The sequence below is a fragment of the Crotalus tigris genome, unplaced genomic scaffold (genome assembly GCF_016545835.1).
Source record: "Crotalus tigris isolate CLP2741 ecotype Arizona unplaced genomic scaffold, ASM1654583v1 scf7180000017628.32516253702:7417878, whole genome shotgun sequence".
NCBI lineage: Eukaryota > Metazoa > Chordata > Lepidosauria > Squamata > Viperidae > Crotalus > Crotalus tigris.
Window position 1 is genome coordinate 6,521,995 of NW_024096523.1, and position 19,497 is coordinate 6,541,491.

At 40.2% G+C, this 19,497-nt stretch overlaps 1 protein-coding gene across 6 annotated transcripts in view; it reads left to right on the forward strand.

Annotated features, from left to right (window-relative positions):
• The window catches only part of PTPRU (protein tyrosine phosphatase receptor type U), a 691,901-nt gene that overhangs the window by 387,454 nt on the left and 284,950 nt on the right, over positions 1-19,497 (forward strand). For all 6 annotated transcript variants that reach the window (XM_039334369.1, XM_039334366.1, XM_039334364.1 and 3 more), the window contains 2 exons: positions 6,972-7,243; positions 8,824-8,905. In XM_039334369.1, the coding sequence (XP_039190303.1) occupies positions 6,972-7,243; positions 8,824-8,905 (354 nt within the window). The remainder of the gene's footprint in view (positions 1-6,971; positions 7,244-8,823; positions 8,906-19,497) is intronic.

Here is a 19,497-nt window from a genome sequence, read left to right on the forward strand (position 1 = left end):
TGGTATGGCAGTCTAATCAGTAGGGAGAAGATGGAGTGTTGTCATGTAAGTCCCACCTCTATTAATACATCCTTTATAGTCATACAGCATATAAATTTTACACCACCTTTTCCTGTGTTGTTCAAAAAGTGACTTCTCGACCATAGCCCCTGCCCTGTGGAACATTCTCCCTCCAGAGATGAAAATGGATCAGCCCTCTTGGCCTTTCATAAGGCCTTGGACATCTAGTAATATGTGTGGGCTTGGGGGTCCTGAATGTGTTAAGGGCCACTTTTCTAGCTTATATTAATACTTATTTTTACAATTTTTCTCGGGTGCTATATTTATTTTTCAGTTTTGTTTCTATATGATTTTAATTGATTTTGTGAGATGGGCAGCTACAGAAATTGGATGAATGGATGGATAGATGGATAGATGGATGGATGCTGCTTCGTTTAGACAGCAGAACATCTCTAACACATGCCCAGTACACTAATTTACCATTTGGATCATCTTCATCGACTTTATGCCTTTGTACCAGAGTTGTTAATATGGACAATTCTGATCCATCTGTTAGACAAAGCAAAGGCAGTCCTTGTGGTGTATTCTGGGAAGGACAGAGGTTGCAGAGACAACTCAAAGCAGTTGCCAGGAATTAAACTCTGGCTTGAAGGTCTCTGTCAGAATCGAATTATACTTCATCTTTAGTTATCAAATATAGAAAACTCCAATTCTGCCTTCTCTGGATTATGCCATAAGAGGGAGAGAAGGAGGAGAACAAAGGGGCTTTATGGCCCTCACTTCCTTCAGTATACTTCTAAGGAACTGAATGTGTGTATTGCAAAAGAACTAACCATAAGAATGGGGCCATTTCCTTTCATGTAGTTTCTTTGAAGTCTCCATCCAGCCGGGCAGTAATGAAAAGGGGGTGGAAGTGTAAGGCCTGAGACTGTCGCTGAAAGAGGGGGTTGATTGGGTGGGGCTACTGGGGAAACCCTTAAAACCTTGAATTGGAGAGCTTGGACCCCAAGTCCTGTCTAGAATGCCTGCAACCATTTTCTCTTAATAAAGGATTCCTGTTGGAAGAATTATTCCAAGAGTTCTGTCTTCTTAAGATGCACAGTGGGGTGGGTCCTTACATTAGACAGGACTTGCAAAATTAATCCACCTGGAGTATCCACCTGGAAGGGAGACACTTGCCGGCGGATTTTGCAAAAAATTACCATGTCAGACAATGGAGCAAGAAAGGGGGGAAACTCCCTGGAAAGAGAGTCCTCTCTGAGAAGAAGATTTGAAGACCCCCTGGCTGATCGCAAAGCCCGTGAAAGGAAAAAAATGATGAAGCAAGGCAAATGCCCGGTGGCTGAATATACACAAGAATTCCGGGCCATTGCCAGCAAACTGAATTGGCCAGAAGACATCCTCCTTAGCCATTTCAAAGATGGATTAAATTATGATCTATATGACGCTTGCCTGCCCTGAGGGGACCCACACCAACATGAGGAACGGTACATCTTGGCAGAGGAAGTAGAGATCGACATATTGAAGAGACACCGCCGAGGAAAACAATGGAGCCGCCCCCCGCCTGAGCTGACACACGAACCGGTGAAATCATCGGCTACAGCCAAGAAGCAAATGGGGTGTTTCAAGTGCGGAAGAGAAGGGCATTGAGCTGTAGAATGCCGCTCAAAGGCCCCCCAGCACAACCCAGACAGATCCCCAATCAACAAATCCGGAAAGTCTTCAGCTAAGCCAAAAGAAACTGCCATGAGAATGATGGAAATTGCGGAACCCCCCACTTCTGCTCACCAAGGGAAAGAACTCCAGCCTACACCACAGGTCCGGTGGACACCTCGGAGGACAGCTTGGAGGGCGAACCCCTGGTAAGTGGACACATCACAAACATCCTCAAGACAGTGACTATATTAATTCCCCCCATGCCTGAAGCTGTGAAGGTGAAAGCCTTAATAGACTCTGGCTGCATCCGCTGCCTCATTAGCCCAACACTAGTGGGGAATCTGGGCATCCCATCCAGGAGACTGGAGCAACCAATCTCATTTGGCCAGTTAGATGGATCCATAGCGGAGGGGGGTGCCAGCTACCCTAGCCACTCTACCAATACACCTCTCCCTGGGCAAACATGAAGAGGACATAACGTTTGTGGTGACCCCAGGAATAGAATGCCCAATGATTCTAGGGATGGAATGGTTGAAAAAAATGGAACCCCTGGGTAAATTGGAGGATGACAGAAATCAAATTCCTGAAGGGGGAATTTGGACTAGCCCAAAGGAAAAGGAGGAAATGGAAAGATTTATTTTAAAAAAAAACCTAGAGAGAGGTTTCATTGAGCCAGCCAAGCCTAAAGTGGCTGCCTCGGTCTTTTTTAGAGAGAAGAAGGATGGCTCTTTACGTTTATGTGTGGATTATAGGGCCCTGAATACAATCAGTGAAAGCAACCTATACCCTCTGCCCCTCATGAAAGACATGCTGTCACACCTATCGAAAGGGAAATTTTTTTCTAAACTAGACCTAAGGGAAGCTTACTATCGCGTGAGAATTAAGGAAGGGGATGAATGGAAGACTGCATTTAACTGCCCCATGGGGTGCTATCAATTCAAAGTGTTGCCATTTGGATTACAAGGGGGCCCTGCAGTCTTTATGCAATTAATCAATGACGTTCTAAGGGAGCACCTGTTTAAGGGGGTCCTTGTTTACTTGGACGACATTCTTATCTTCACCGAAACGAAAGAGGAAAATGTCCAGGAAACTCAATCCCAAATAAGCCCGCTGGTCCCAGCATTTTCACCAGTTCCAATTTAAGCTCAAACATTTACCAGGGAGAAAGAACTTCCTGGCAGATGCACTAAACCAATGATGGCAGAGTCACAACTGGCAGCACCAGTAACCACAAGAACCAAAGCTGAATTAAAACCACAACTAGACAGCCAAACTGGAATTGAATTCAGAAAAAATTTGGAAACAGACGAATGGTTCCAGAAAAACAAAAATGTGTGCACAATGAAAGACGGGTTGCCTTGGGTAGGGGAAAAATTATATATACCAACAACTCAAAGAGTCACTTTCATGCAGCTTTGCCCTGACACAAAATCAGCAGGGCATTTTGGATTTGTAAAAACTTTACATTTAATTAAACGGCAATTTTGGTGGCCATCCATGAAAAAGGACATAGACAGTTATATTGCCAGCTGCCCAACATGTGCATCTGCAAAGAGGTTGCAAGGGAAATCGCCAGGGCTATTACAACCAGTGGCAAATCCCTCAACCCCCTGGAGGGAAATAGCCATGGATTTTATAGTGGAATTGCCAGAAAGCAATGGGAATACTGTTATCTGGACAGTCATGGACTTGTTTTCCAAACAGGTGCACTTTATCCCTTGCCAAAAGATTCCCATTGCAAAGGCCTTAGCAAAACTTTTCATCCAGCACATTTACAGATTGCACAGGGCACCCCAACGCATCATCTCTGATAGGGGAGTGCAATTTACATCTGCATTTTGGAAGGAATTTTCATCCCTCTTAGGGACCACTCAGGGACTGACATCTAGCCATCACCCTCAGACAGATGGACAAACGGAATGTTGTCATTCAGTACTTGAGCAATATTTGAGATGTTTTTTAAATTTCCAACAGAGTGATTGGACGGACTTACTCCCTTTTGCAGAAGTTGCCTACAATAATGCAGTCCACTCCAGCACAGGCTACACTCCTTTTCAAATAGCCAACGGTCAAAGTTTCAGCCCCATGCCAGAATTAACCCCAAACGAACCAATGATCCCATCACTGAAAGAATGGATGGAAAAAACTACAGAACACCTGGCCAATAGTTAGAAAAGCACTAGATTAAGCTAGGCAGGCATACAAAGCACAAGCCGATAAAAAAAGGATTGAGCCTACACCATTCATTATAGGTGAAATGGTGTACCTATCTACAAAATACCTGAAGTCCCTACAATCCTGTAAAAAACTTGGACCAAAATGTATAGGGCCTTTTCCAATTAAAAGAATCATAAACCCAGTAACAGTAGAATTAGAATTACCCAAAAATCTCAGGCAAATACACCCAATTTTTCATTGCAGCTTGCTGAAAAGAGAGCATCAGTCAGCTTTACGGCCAAAAATCGCCCCCACCTCCAATCATGGTAGAGGGCGAACAACACTTCGAAATAAAGGAAATCCTTGATTCTAGGAGATATCATGGAGCAACTCAGTACCTAGTTGCCTCGAAACACCTCCCTGCCTCACAAAACGAGTGGGTCCATAAACGTCAATGTCAGAGCCCCGAAGCTATTGAAGAAGCCTGACTAACTTTTATACCTGTTTTGTTTCTTTCAGGTGGATCTCTCTTATTTTTGAGGGGGCCGGATGTCAGAATCCAATTATATTTCATCTTTAGTTATCAAATATAGAAAACCCCAATTCTGCCTTCTCTGGATTCTGCCATAAGAAGGAGAGAAGGGGGAGAACAAAGGGGCTTTATGGCCCTCACTTCCTTCAGTATACTTCTAAGGAACTGAATGTGTGTATTGCAAAAGAACTAACCATAAGAATGGGGCCATTTCCTTTCATGTAGTTTCTTTGAAGTCTCCATCCAGCCAGGCAGTAATGAAAAGGGGGTGGAAGTGTAATGCCTGAGACTGTCGCTGAAAGAGGGGGTTGATTGGGTGGGGCTACTGGGGAACCCCTTAAAACCTTGAATTGGAGAGCTTGGACCCCAAGTCCTGTCTAGAATGCCTGCAACCATTTTCTCTTAATAAAGGAGTCCTGTTGGAAGAATTATTCCAAGAGTTCTGTCTTCTTAAGATGCAAAGTGGGGTGGGTCCTTACAGTCTCCTTGTGAGGAGCACTTTTGTAGAGTGTGAGTAGGCGATCCTAAAAATCTCTCCTCCTCTCTGGAGAGATTTTTATCAGCCAAAACGGACTCCTGGCCAGTGATTCCACTGCAGTGCTGTCCCCATTTGTGAAGTTGAATAGAATAGAATAGAATAGAATAGAATAGAATAGAATAGAATAGAATAGAATAGAATAGAATAGTTGAAAGGGACGTTGTAAGTCATCTAGTCCAACCCCCTGCCCAAGCAGGAGTCCCTAAACCATTTCTGTCAGATGGCACTCCACTCTCTTCTTGAAAGCCTTCAGTAATGCAGTACTAACAACATCTGAAGGCAATCTGTTCCATTGGTTGATTGTTCTCACTGTCAGGAAATTTCTCCTTATTTTCAAGTTGAATCTCTCCTTGGTCAGTTTCCATATGTTATTCCTTGTCTTCAGGTACTTTGGAAAATAAGTTGACCCCCTTCTCTCTGTGGCAGCCCCTCAGATATTGGAACACTGCTATCATGTTTCCCCTGGTTCTTCTTTTCACTAGACTAGCCATGCCCAGTTCCTGTAGCCATTCTTCATATGTTTTAGCCTCCAGTCCCCTAATCATCCGTGTTGTTCTTCTCTGCACTCTCTCCAGAGTCTCAACATCTTTTTTATAGTGTGGAGACCAAAATTGATTGCAGTATTCTAGGTGTGGTTTTATTAAGGCTTTATAGAGTGGTATTAGTACCTCACATGATCTTGATTGAATCCCTTTGTTAATGCAATTTAGGATTGCATTTGCTTTTTTGGTTGCCGCCACACACTGTTGGCTCATATTTAATTGATTGTCCACTGAGACTCCAAGATCTCTCTCACAGTTGCCTCTATTAAGCCTGGTTTCACCCATTCTATATGTGTACTTTTGGTTTTTCTTGCCTAGTGTAAGACCTTACTTTTCTCTACGTTGAATTTCATTTTGTTAGAGTTGCTTGAAGGGACATCTCATCTGGTATCAGTTCTCACTAGAGGCTCCAGGTAGTAATATACAATATCCTGAGCCACTCCTTGTATCATGTTTCCTGATATTTCTGGAAGTACCATGGAATAATAGGAAGTAAAAATTCTATAAATTCTGATCCAGGATTTGATCCAGGACGGATAGCTGCTCTGTTCTCTTGCTGTCAAGAAGCAGCAAGGTTTATTTCATTGATGGTCTCTGGGTATTGTAATAACCAATGGAGTGCAGTTTAGTCAGAAGCAACTAATGTTAAATGATTCAAGAAAGCAGAATGGGATCTAAATGGCTTTAATCCAGGTGGAGTTAGGTGTTTCAGGCAATGAAGACTGTAGAGGAAAGGTAAATAAGTCTCATGATCTCCTTGACTATAATACAAGCAGTGATTGCGTTTGCATGGCATTTAGTTTGTGTGCATTTGTAAAAATGCAGTGTCTTTGGAGGTGATCGGGTTCCCACCCTTAAATTTCCACAAGAAGAAGCCAAATGGGATAAAAACCTAATTTTGGACTGTTTTAATATTCTCCCAAATTCTGCCATAAACGAACAAAGATCTATTGTGAGTCACTTAACATGTCATTGTTGTTATTGTTGTTGTTATGGGGGTTTCAAGATAGGAGTGGGAGCCTTACTCTACTTTCTGCCTATTCCAGTCAGTGTTTTTGCCCTGTCCAGTTGATTGGCTTGAAGCATTAAAAATCTACAAGTCTGAAGTATGCCATGCCTTGTTGGGCATAAAGGATCAGGACTGTACCTTTGGTTACAGTTTAAAGGTTTACTGCTTAAGCTTATACAAAAGAATCTAGTGAACTAAAGTTCAGTACTAAATTGATGCTAGATTAGGTCAAAGGAACTCAAGAGGGATTGGACTTGAACCATTGATGGCAATGTAAAGACTCTTAAGATAATGATATACTTAACTCCACCCTCACCAGCTCTGCCTGCTCTTCTCTTACATGTATTTTACTAAACTGGATCTGTAAGGTTGCTGGGAGTACAAAGGATGGGAAGAACAAGAAAAGTTATTGCAGATTCATGCCCAAGTTTCTTATGCCATTATGAGTTTATGTCAACATTATCAGATATGCAGAACCTCAGATTCAAATATTGCTGCTTGAACAAATTGTGTTCTTCTTCTCTTTTACCATTACAGGTTCTTATCTGATGGTCAATTCCTCCCAGCACAATCCAGGGCAGAAAGCACAGATCCTTTTCCAGACATTGAGCGAAAATGATACTCACTGCCTCCAATTCAGCTACTTCATATACAGCCGGGATGGGCACAGCCCTGGGACTTTGAATGTCTTTGTCAAAATGAATGGAGGGCCACTGGGAAGTGTGGTGTGGAATGTCTCTGGCTCCCATGCGCGGCAATGGCATCAGGTGGAGCTCGCTGTCAGCATGTTTTGGCCCAATGAGTACCAGGTGAGAGGAGGGTTGCTGTCAGTAGCAATAAATCAGGAAGCAAGGTGGTTCAAATGACTACATGTTTATTGCATACTAATGCTGCCTACAAGAATCTGAACCACTAATGGTCAAAGCAAATTGGTGGCAGATAAGAGTCAACGGAATTAAAACTAGCTGGACTTAGATTTCTTGTGGACATGAAGAGACTTGAGACTGATGATGTGCTTGACCCCTCCCTCAGGCATAGCCTGGTCATCTTCTACAGTTGCCTTTCTGGAGAAACCTAGTGGGAGATTTGTGATAAATTCTAATGCTTGAGGGAAATCATGAATTCTGAAAAGGGAAGTGTGTGGCTGAATTTATATACAGCATCCTAAACCATATGGATTAGCAAAATACATTTATTGTGTTCATTGAACATGCCAAAATCAAAGTAATTAATATACTATACTATGGTTTAAGGCAATGGGTTGAGATAATTACTGGATTTCCTGTTATCTACTGAACTACAAGCTATGAACACTAGATTAGTCTAGTCTATTTGTTATGTGTCCAAACTGGTGGCAGCACCAAGCTCTCTTTTAAAGATCTGAAAAAGCAAAGCAGGATTTTTTTATTTCTTGCTTGGGAGAATACCAAGAAATCTCAGATTGTAGACTAGAATTCAGAAGACCGTCACAGAAAAATATAATGGTACATCACTTCCAGTTGTTCCAAAAGCTGCATTGATATTCCATGAAATCAACAGAAGTTGAGTTTGACTGGAAGTGCACTTGACTTTAATATTCTATGGAAATCCAGCTCTTCATTTATGAGAAAGATAAACATGCAAGACAAGAGGATTTCACTGAATTGTCAATAGTAATTGTCTAACAATTAATTAATTGTCACTAGCCCATTCTTTTTTATCCTCCTGGGATGGATCCTTGTCACTATATAATCTTACTGATTTGTACTAATTTCTGTTTTATGATCAGGTGAGGTTTATTATCACATGTCCCCAAAAGGAAGTTGATCATTGGCTTCAGATAGTCTTCCCCTCAATCTAAGTAGCTGAAAATCCATGATCCCCTTTATGGCATTCTCTGCGGTTCTTCAATAACCCTGCAAATTGAAAGAGAATTTATTGAGGAGAAAAAAATTAGCCTTGGGCAGCAACAGAATATCAACTGGCTTGACAGGTCCTTTGCTCTCAAAGTTGCCCAAAGTAGTTTAGATTTTCAGGGGTGCCAAAACGTCAGGCATTTATATGGAGCAGTAAATCAAGTCATCCAAATAAGACCCTTATTTTATTTTCTTAGATTTCTTATGTTCTTTGAAGAATAACAAGGGCACAACCAAAATTAAAATATTATGAAAACAGTTAATGAGAATATGTGGTATATTTGTGTCTCCTTTTCCTCCAAAAATTCAAGTTGATATTTGTGTTTTTCCTTCGTTACACAATTTTCTTTAGATAGGTTAGTTAATAGGTTAGATAAAGGTAGTGCCCAACCCAGAGTCACCCAGTGAATTTCAGTCAGAGTTGAAATAAGGTCTCTTCAATTCTACTCTGATATTCCAGCTGTAACACCAAAATGTCTCTCCTATATCCTTAGGTATTGTTTGAAGCAGTCGTTTCCAATGAAAGGCATGGCTACTTGGGATTGGATGACATCCTACTCTTGAATTATCCCTGCTGTAAGTGTAACAGTTCTTTTGGCCAACTTTCCCATTCTCTTGATAGCACTAACTTCTCCCAGAACCCTTATGACTAGCTTTGGTCTAAAAGAATAAAAAACTTGGTCCTGGGGAAGATGACAGATAATGCAGTCAAGAAAATGTTTTTATATCTTAAAATAGAATATACTTAAATAGTTAACATACAATATATAGAGGCAGCAAAAATGAGCAAAATCACTGAAAAACAAAAGGAAATGTTGAATAGACCAATAACTGCAATAGAATTAGAAACAGCATTGAAAAAACAAAAAAATAACAAATCACCAGGCCCAGATGGAATTTTTATAAAAATACACAAGAGTCACTACAATGGATAATGTTGGAGATTTACAATGAGGTGTTGGAAGAGGCGAAGATACTGACAACTTGGACTGAAGCAATCATCACCCTCATTCCTAAGGAAGACTCAGACCTACAACAAATTCAAAATTATAGACCAATTTCTTTACTGAATACAGATTATAAGACATTTACAACAATAGCAGAAAGGATAAAAAAAATTTTGAATAACTACAACCACCCAGATCAAAATGGATTTTTACCAGGATGACAAATAAAAAATAACATGAGGATAATACTGAACACTTTAGAATTTTGCAAAGTCCATCCTGAAAGACAAGCTACACTGGTTTTTCTTGATGCCCAGAAGGCATTTGATAATCTGAATTGGAATTTTATTATAACACAATTGTACTATATGGATTTTGGGACAAAATTTGGAAAGATGGTTGAGAAAATATATACTAAACAAACAGCTAGGGTAATTATAAATAAGGAAATGACAGAAAAAATTGATATAACCAAAGGAGTAAGACAAGGATGCCCACTTTCCCCTCTTCTATTTATTTTATCATTAGAAATACTCCTTACAAAAATCAGAGAGGACCAAGAAATAAAGGGTTTAAAAATTAAAAAGGAAGAATATAAGGTCCAGGCCTTCGCTTGGTATTTATTTTGGAAGATCCATTAGAAACCGGCTTTAAATTGATTAAAAAAAAATAGAAGAATTTGGTGAGGTAGCCGGACTTAAGATTAATAAGAATAAATCCAAATCCAAAATTTTTTACAAAGGCACAGGAAAGGGAACTGGAAGATAAAACAAAGATAAGTATAATCAAGAAAATAAAATATTTAGGGATCTGGCTTACAGCGAAATGTTCCTCGATTAAGGAGGACAATTATGATAAAATACTACACCAGATGAAAAAAGATTTAGAAAATTGGGAAAATTTGCAAATTTCATTTTTAGGGAGGACCACGACGGTCAAAATGAATGTATTGCCAAAAATATTATTTCTGTTCCAGGTTATTCCAATAAAATTAAGGAAAACATTCTTTCAAAAATTAAATAAATTGGTCACTAAATTTATATGGCAAAGGAAAAAACCCAGGATTAAATTAAAACTCTTGCAAGATATGAAAGATAAAGGGGGATTGGCGTTACCAGAGTGGGAAATATACTACCAAGCATTGAGCTTAACTTGGCTAAAAAATTGGATGGATTTGAAAAATACTAGAGTTTTAACAATAGAAGGACATGACTTGCAAACAGGGTGGCATGCATTCCTATGGGACGAAAAACATAAAATACACAGATACTTTCAAAGACACATAGTTAGGAATGCATTGCTACAGATTTGGGAAAAAATAAAACAAAAACATTATATAAGAATCCCAATGTGGTTATCCCCAACAGAAGCTCTGAAATACCCAAACCTATTGGATATAAATAAGATAATTAGATACAAGGAATTAGTAAATGAACAGGGAAATCTGAAAACAAAACAAGAATTGGAACAAGGTATTGGCAGAGAGATTGACTGGTGGACATTTACACAAATTCAATATAAATATACAGAGGACAAAAAATTATATGAAATCCAAAAAGAGCCACAAGAATAAAATTATACATGGAACAGAAATAAAATTAATTAGCAATTTATACAAATACCTATTGAGATATAAAATGGAAGATGAGATTGTCAAAGACACAATGATTAGATGGGCAAAAAATTTCGGATATAATATAGAATTAGAGAAATGGGAAAAAATATGGAAAATAAATATAAAATTGACTATGTCGGCAGCATTCAAGGAAAACCAGTTGAAGATGTTTTACAGATGGCATCTTCCACCAGCAAAACTTGCCAAGATGTTCCAGAACAATTCGCCAACATGCTGGAAATGTAAAAAAGTACATGGAACATATTATCATTTATGGTGGATATGCCCAGTTGCAAAAAATACTGGTCTACAATAAGAAAATGGATCGAAGAAATAATAGACCAACCCGTAGACTGGAAACCAGAGATCTTTTTGTTGGGTATTTTAAACAGAAAATATAGTAAAGAAATATGGTACTTAATTTTACATATAATAACGGCGGCAAGAATAGCATATGCACAGTGCTGGAAAAATGAGAATATACCATCAGAGGAAGAAATAATAAAAAAAATCCTGGACTGTGCTGAGAGGGACAAATTAACAAAAGAGATAAAAGAAAAGGAAGACACAGAGTATTGTATAACATGGAACAAGTGGTATGTCTGGTTGGAGACTAGAAATAATAGAGGAGAATAAATATGGAAAGGTCAAAAGTGAAAATATGTGTAATATAATGTATACTAATAATAATATGGATTATTCTTAGTAAGAAGTAGAACTTGAAGGAAGAAAAACATAAATAGGAAATAACGGGGCAATAAGGACAAATATTCTAAAGAAGAATAAGGGCAGAAATGTAAATAATAGATTACCGTTACATAATTGCTGTTAAAAAAAAGGGAGAGGAGTATATATTGTGTTTGTATGTGTGTTATGTTTTGCTTTGTTTTGTTTTGTTGGTTAAAAATAAAAATAAATAAATAAATAAAAATAAATAGTTAACGTGTAATATGAAGATAAGATGTTCTTATGAGTTGAGATAAATAAAATTTTGATGATTTGGTAAAGAAAGAAAGCTAGAATAAGACTGAAAAAGAATGGAGTTTTGATTTATATATGAGATTTATTTAAATAGACAAGATGTGTATTATGAGAACTTAAAATAGGTGTAAGGACCCACTTCAACCCCACATCTTAAGAAAGCAGAACTCTTGGAAACAATTTTTTCCAACAGGGACTTTTATTAAGAGTAGTTGATAGCAGGCATAATAGACAGGATCTGAGGGATTCTTTACAGATCGATACTTTAAAGGGTCCCTAAGTAGACCCCACCCCACAGTTCATCTGGATGGTTCAGACTGGCCAATCCCCAGATGTTAAGTCCATCATGGGAAAGGGAAGATAACATCGGTTCGGCTCTGTTTGTAGTATGATGTTCCACAGCTCTTTACACCTCCTTTTGAGATCGGAGAAATAAGCCAGGTTCCGGATGTTTGTATTTCTCCACCCACCCTTTTTCCTAACTGCCAGGTTAGGAAGAAGAAAGTTCAGAGAGATGCATAGTGCAGGAGGCAATTTGTTACATTATAACGGGAAGGAGACCCAGCAGCAATAAACCAAAGGTTACATTGTAGCGAATAGAGGAAGTGAAAGTCATAACCCCGCAGGCATATCCCCCCTCCCCCTTAGGAGTATGGCAGAATCCAGGGGAAGGTGAGAATTGGTTTTAGATCAGAGGAGATAGATAGAAATGAAATATAAATGGATTCTGACATCCTACCTCCCTTAAAAATAAGAGCGATCCACCTGTAGAGAAACAAAACAGGTATAGAAGTTAGTCTGGTTTGTTGGGATATTCTGTATGAAACTTCTTTAGCAGTTTCGGGGCTATGACATGATGTTTATGGACCCACTTGTTTTGTGAGGAGGGAAGGTGTTTCCATGCTACTAGGTATTGAGTTGCCCCATGAATTTTTGGACGTAATGGTGACTGTTATTCTCTTTTCAGCAAGCTGCAGTGAAAAATTGGGTGTATTTGTCTGAGGTTTTTGGGTAATTCTAATTCTACTGTTTGGGTAATTCTAATTCTACGGTTACTGTTCCAATTCTTTTAATTGGAAAAGGTCCTATATATTTGGGGCCAGGTTTTTACAGGGCTGTAGGGATTTTAGGTATTTTGTAGAAAAATATACCATTTCTCCTAGAATGAATGGTGTGGGTTCGACTCTCTTTTTATCTGCTTGTGCTTTGTATGCTTGCCTAGCTTTGTCTAAGGCTTTTCTAACTACTGGCCAGGTATTTTGTAATTGTGCTATCCATTCTTTCAGTGATGGGATTGCCGGTTTTTTGGGGATTAGTTGTGGCATAGGGTGGAAACTTTGACCGGTGGCTATTTGAAAAGGAGTGTAGCCTGTGCTGGAGTGGACTGCATTTTTGTAAGCGATTTCTACGAAAGGGAGTAGGTCTGTCCAATTCGTTTGCTGGAAATTAATAAAGCATCTTAAGTATTGCTCAAGTACTGAGTTAGAACATTTGGATTGTCCATTACATTGAGGATGATGACTAGATGACAGTCCCTGAGTGGTTCCTAAGAGAGATAAAAATTCCTTCCAAAATTCTGATGTAAATTGCACTCCCCTGTCAGATATGATGCGTTGGGGTGCCCCATGCAGTCTGTAGATGTGCTGCACGAATAATTTCGCTAAGGTTTTTGCGGTGGGAATCTTTTGGCAAAGGATAAAGTGTACTTGTTTGGAAAACAAGTCCATAACCACCTAGATCAGCGGTTCTCAACCTGTGGGTCGCAACACTTTTAAGGGTTGCACAAGCCTTTCACAGGGGTCGCCTAAGACCATCGGAAAACACATATTTCCAATGGTCTTAGGCAGGGCTTGTCAACTGCCTTCTTTCCCTCCCCCCCCTCTGCTCTACCTCACTTGTTTGTGGAAAATATGCTGCTTTGCGGCAGTCTGCATGAACTCTACCAAATGTGCCCTGCAGGGGGCGCATGAAGTGCACAGGCGCAGAGCAAGGCCCCGCCCTCCTCAGAGACTCATTGTGCAGCAACCAGATTGACTTCTTCTTGTGCATGCAGGTCAGCGCAGGGGAGGCCGCCGCAGCACCCAACTCCTGTGCCCGTCAGCTGGCGACCCCCGAACTTGCGCTTCTCAGCCGGGAGGTCTGGCGACAGCCGCTGGTCTCCTTTGCCACTTCGACTCCTCGACTCCTCCTCCACCCGGTCATGTCGAGCCCGCTGGGGCTTGATAGGGAGAGAGGGAGGGAAGGAGGAAGGGACTCCTCCTCCTCTCCTAAGCTTCAAAGCATGATCGGCTTCCCAAGGGTGCCACAATCCTTATGAAAGCGGAGGGGGGGAAGCGTTGGTGATGAGAAATTCCCCACAAACCCAGGGAAGGGGTGGAGAAAAGGAGCCCCCTTTGGGAGGAAACCACCACCTTCTTCTCCTTGGCTTTGCGCTCTTCTGTTCCTCAGCAGCCAGGCTGCCAAGCCTCTGCTGGCTGGAACTTCCTTTCCTTCCCTCCCTCTTGGTCTCTTCCTCCTTCCCTCCCTCTTCCCTTGTCCCTTCATTCCTTCCTTCCTCCCTTTCCTTCGCCTCCCTCTTTGTCCCTCCTTCCCTCCCTCTTTCCCTTTGTCCCTTCCTTCCTTCCTTCCTTCCTTCCTTCCTTCCTTCCTTCCTTCCTTCCTTCCTTCCTTCCTTCCTTCCTTCTTCCCTCTTGTCCAGGATTGGGGCAAACCTTTACAGCTGGTCCGCGCTTTTGCAGAGCAGCCAAGAAGCAGTTCAGCTGTAGCAGCTCTCCTTGGCTCTTGCCCAGCAAACTTGCTCGTGCTTTGCTAGAAAATATGCCGCTTGCTAATTTAGCAGAAGCGTGAATCAGCTGTAGCCCGGCACTGATCCTGGGGCTTCTGCTAACTTAGCAAGAGGCTTGTTTTCTGGCGAAGCTGAGCAAGTGAGCTGGGTGGAGCTCTCCTCTGCCTTTGGCAGCCTGTCCCTTCCCCTTGTCCCTTCCTGGGCATGGAGGGGGGGAGAAAGGAAGGGACAAAGAGGGAGGAAAGTAAGGGACAATGAGAGGGAAGGAAGGAAGGAACAATGGAAGGGAGGGAAGGAAGGAAGGGACAAAGAGGGAAGGAAGGAAGGAAGGAAGGAAGGAAGGAAAGAAAGAACTAAGAGGGAAGGGAAGGAAAGGAAGGAAAGAAGGAAGGGACAATGGGAAAGGGAGGGAAGGAGGAAGAGACTAAGGGAGGTGAAGGAAAGGAAGGAAAGAAGGAAGGGACAATGGGAAAGAGGGAGGGAAGGAGGAAGAGACTAAGGGAGGTAAAGGAAAGGAAGAAAAGAAGGAAGGAAGGGACAATGGGAGAGGGAGGGACGGAGGAAGAGACTAAGAGGGAGGTGAAGGAAAGGAAGAAAAGAAGGAAGGAAGGGATAAGGGGAGAGAAGGGAAGGAAGGAAGGCAGGCACCCACCCCAGTTCCGTCCCAGAGACCCACACATTCCCCCCCACAGGCATTCTGCAACCTGAGTGATCAACTGGCCATGCCCCCTGGCCATTGATCACGTGACCCTGGGACACTGTGAACGTCATAAGTATGAATCAGTTGTCAAGCATCTGAATGTAAATCACATGACCCTGGGGATGCTGCAACAATCATAAGTGTGAAAATGATCATAATTTGATTTTTCAGTGCTGTTGTAACTTCAAACAGTCACTAAGCAAATTGTTGTAAGTCGAGGACTACCTATACTTTCCTATTTTTTCCTTTTTTTGGTCAAGTTTTTGATACCCCCCGGCCAGCTGGATGGGGGGGTTGGGGGTCACCACAACATGAGGAACTGTATTAAAGGGTCGCAGCATTAGGAAGGTTGAGAACCACTGACCTAGATGAGAGCATTTCCATTGCTTTCTGGTAATTCCACTATAAAATACATGGTTATTTCCCTCCAGGGGGCTGAGGGATTCGCCACTGGTTATAAGATTCCGGGCAATTTCTCTTGCAACCTCTTAGCAGTTGCGCACATTGGGCAGCTGGCCACGTAACTTTCTATGTCCTTTTTCATGGACGGCCACCAAAATTGCCTTTTAATTAAATGTAATGTTTTTACAAATCCAAAATGCCCTGCTGATTTTGTATTATGGCATAGCTGCATGAAATGACCTTCTGGGTGGTTGGTATATATAACTTTTCCCCCAGCCATGGCAGTCCATCCTTGATTGTGCACACGTGTCTATTTTTCTGGAATAATTCACCTGTTTCCAAAGTTTTCCGGAATTTGATTCTGGTTTGGCTACCCAGCTGCGGCTTTAATTTAGCTTGGATTCTGGTGGTTACTGGCACTGCCAGTTGTGGTTCAGACATGAGTGGTTTAGAATCGGGGCATGCGAGACAGTGCATCTGCCAGGAAAGCTTCCCTTTCAGCCAATAAGTTTCTGTAAGGGCCCACTCCACTTTGCATCTTAAGAAGACAGAACTCTTGGAATAATTCTTCCAACAGGAATCCTTTATTAAGAAGAAGTGGTTGCAGGCATGCTAGACAGGACTTGGGGTCCAAGCTCTCCCATTCAAGGTTTTAAGGGGTTCCCCAGCAGTCCCACCCAATCACCCCCCCTTCCAGTGATAGTTTCAGGCATCACAATTCCACCCCCTTGCTCCTTTCTTTCGTCTGTATGGAGACTTCAGATAACTACATGAAAGGTAAATAGCTCTCTTTTGTCATGGTAAGGTTCTTTGATGCTATTTACATTCAAAGTCTCTCTTTGATGTTGCAATAAACACATTCAGCTCCTTAGAAGTCTACTGAAGGAAGTGAGGGCCATAAAGCCCCTTTGTTCTCCCCCTTCTCTCCCTCTTATGGCAGAATCCAGAGAAGGCAGAATTGGGAGTTTCTATATTTGATAATTAAAGATGAAATATAATTGGATTCTGACAGTTTCTCTTTATTGCTTGTAGTATCATTTGAGACAGTAAGAAGCATCCCGTCCTCTGCATCTGTTTCTCTTATCCTTAAAGCTTCATTGCTTTAAAGGCTCAAATCTCAGTCTTTGATTTTTCTGATCCTCAAAGGTGTAGATGAAATGCTTGTAGGGTAAAATAAATTCCTCTTTAGTCTCAATTAAATCTTCTTCTAGTATGTTTTGGTTTATAGAATGATCAGATGTTGTCTGAAAGTCAGTTTGAAGGTTTGGAATATGGATTCTGACTCTTAATTCTGTAGAAATCTCTTTCATTGTAGCACATATTTCTTCAGTAGCCTCGTAAATCTTTTCCAATATAAGTTTGTAGTTCAGTTGTGAATAAGGTTTCTCCATTTTAATAATAATTGAAGAGAATCCCTTTTTTTCTTTTAGTGAAGGCTGTATTCAATAAAAGTAAAGCAGTATCCACCCCCACAGTTCTCACAGCTGCATCCGCTTATCTTTTCTCTTCAAAAGTAATTTGAAGACCAAGTCCATCTCATCTCCAAACAGTAACCCGCAGTTGCAATATTAACTTTTCGCCAGTAGATGTCCTCAATAGGTTAAAAAATCTTTTCCAGACAAATTTTTCCTCCTTTTTCTATCTTTTAGAGAAAAAGGTGGAAAAAGAAACAATCAGTATAGTATAATAGTAGAGCTCTTTAAAAAAAGGTTTTTTCTGTACCCCAAAGTAGATAAGAATAAAGTGTAGTCTTTAAATTTTTATATTTTAACTTTTTGGGTCAGCGCCTTTCTTCTCATACATATCAAAGCTGCTTTTTCAAGACAGGGAAATGATTCCAACAGAGCTTTTACAGGCAAAAAAAGAGAACAAAGTAGGGTGAAGAGAGGAGGAGAAGGGGTCTCATCTGGATCATCCACGGTGGGTCTATTCACGCTTAGATGTTGCTGTGACTTTTGGCTGGTGCAGCAGGGTAATCGGCCATCTTACAGGACGATCTTTTGCTCCGTCGGCCCTCAGGAAATAGCTGGAGCCACGAGACAAGCTGCCACCCTCCCACAGTCTCCAGCAAGCCTCCTCTCGGTGGTCACCCCTCCAGGGCAACTTTTGACCCACAAGGGGTCTACCGGCGAAGAAAAACCCAGCCAGTGTGGAGACAAGTCTCCAAATGCGACTGGAGTTGCCGTGAACCGGAACCGGAAGTCTATATGTAATAGAATTATTGTACTCAGCTGTTATTTGCTTTTCAAATATGTGTATGTAATGTTAGAAAATCAATAAAGAAGATGATTTCATGGTGAACTTTGCAATAATACTAGATGTAATAAATACTAGGGCTCTACTATTATTTGAGTTTATTCCAAAGAGGATTTCTCTCTGCCCAAAGAATATGAAAGTAGAAACTGCCTGCATTTCTTCACAGCAGCAATCTCCCCCCCCCATCATTTTTGGGTTTGCAATTACAAGAAAAGATGCAGTTGCTTTAACAAGTTGCAGACAGGTACTATGGTTCTCATCCTTATTAAGCTCCTTTATGAAGGAAATAAATACAGATGTAATAAAGATGAAGACCAAGTGAGTGAATCAGCCAGTGCCCTAAAGATATTCTGGCAATTACTCCCTACTTAAACATTTTTTAGGGTTAAATTAATCCTCCCACCCTCCACCTGTTTTATACCCATTTTTTGAGCTATATCATTTGTGTGGGAAGGGAGTAACTATAGAAGTCTTTCCACAGATCTTTTTTTTAAACAAATTTTATTAGTTTTTTAGTTTTTACATCAAGGTGCTTAGGTGACGGGGTAATCAATCATCCAAAAACAAAATCGTACATGTATGGCTCAGGTTAATTCTTTAAAAATTCTCTATTTCTCTCAATTAATATAACATATTCAAATTAATTCATTTCTAAATAAAGTTCAATCAATCAAAAGAATTATCAATAACATTTGACCTATATAAGTCCAAATGCTGTTTTTAAGCTTTACTAACTTACAATTATTATGTTCCAATTTTGCCTTAAATAAGCATACATTTACACTTCGGATATCCCTAATTTCCCTTGTTTCCTAACATGATAATTATGTCTAAAATAAACATATTATTCCAACAGTTACATTCTTACATTTCCCAAATATATTCTATTTCTTATTCTAATAACTCATTTATTAATGCCATGTCTTCCATTATCACAATCCATTTTCTTGTTCTCTTTCCATTGCAAAGTGATTATTACGCCTAAAATAAAAATATTACTCCAAAAAATACATTCTTACTCTATTTCAGATATATATTCTATAAATCAATCCATAGCTCTAAAAAGCCTTTTTGATCCATTGAGTAAAATTTAAATCCCATCAAAGTAATTATCATACCTAAAACAAATATATTATTCCAAAAAGTATCTTCTTACTATATTTCACATATATATTCTATTTCTTATTCTAATAATTCCTTGTTTAAAACCTTTTCCATATTACAATTCCAAACTATAATCTAGCCAATAATTTTCATCTCAGTTAGTCAAAGTCTCTAAAAGCCCTTTTAACCCATTAAGTAAAGTTTTAAATCTCATTTTTGAATCTAACTCTGGCTTTCTTTTTGTGCCAGGCAGGTTTTCATAAAAGAGCCTCTATATCATCAAATCTCAGTGTTTGATTAGGAATGTTTATCAACAATTTAGTCTGGTCATACTTCTCTTTACCTTCTTCCATTATCGTCTGAGTAGTATAATCAATT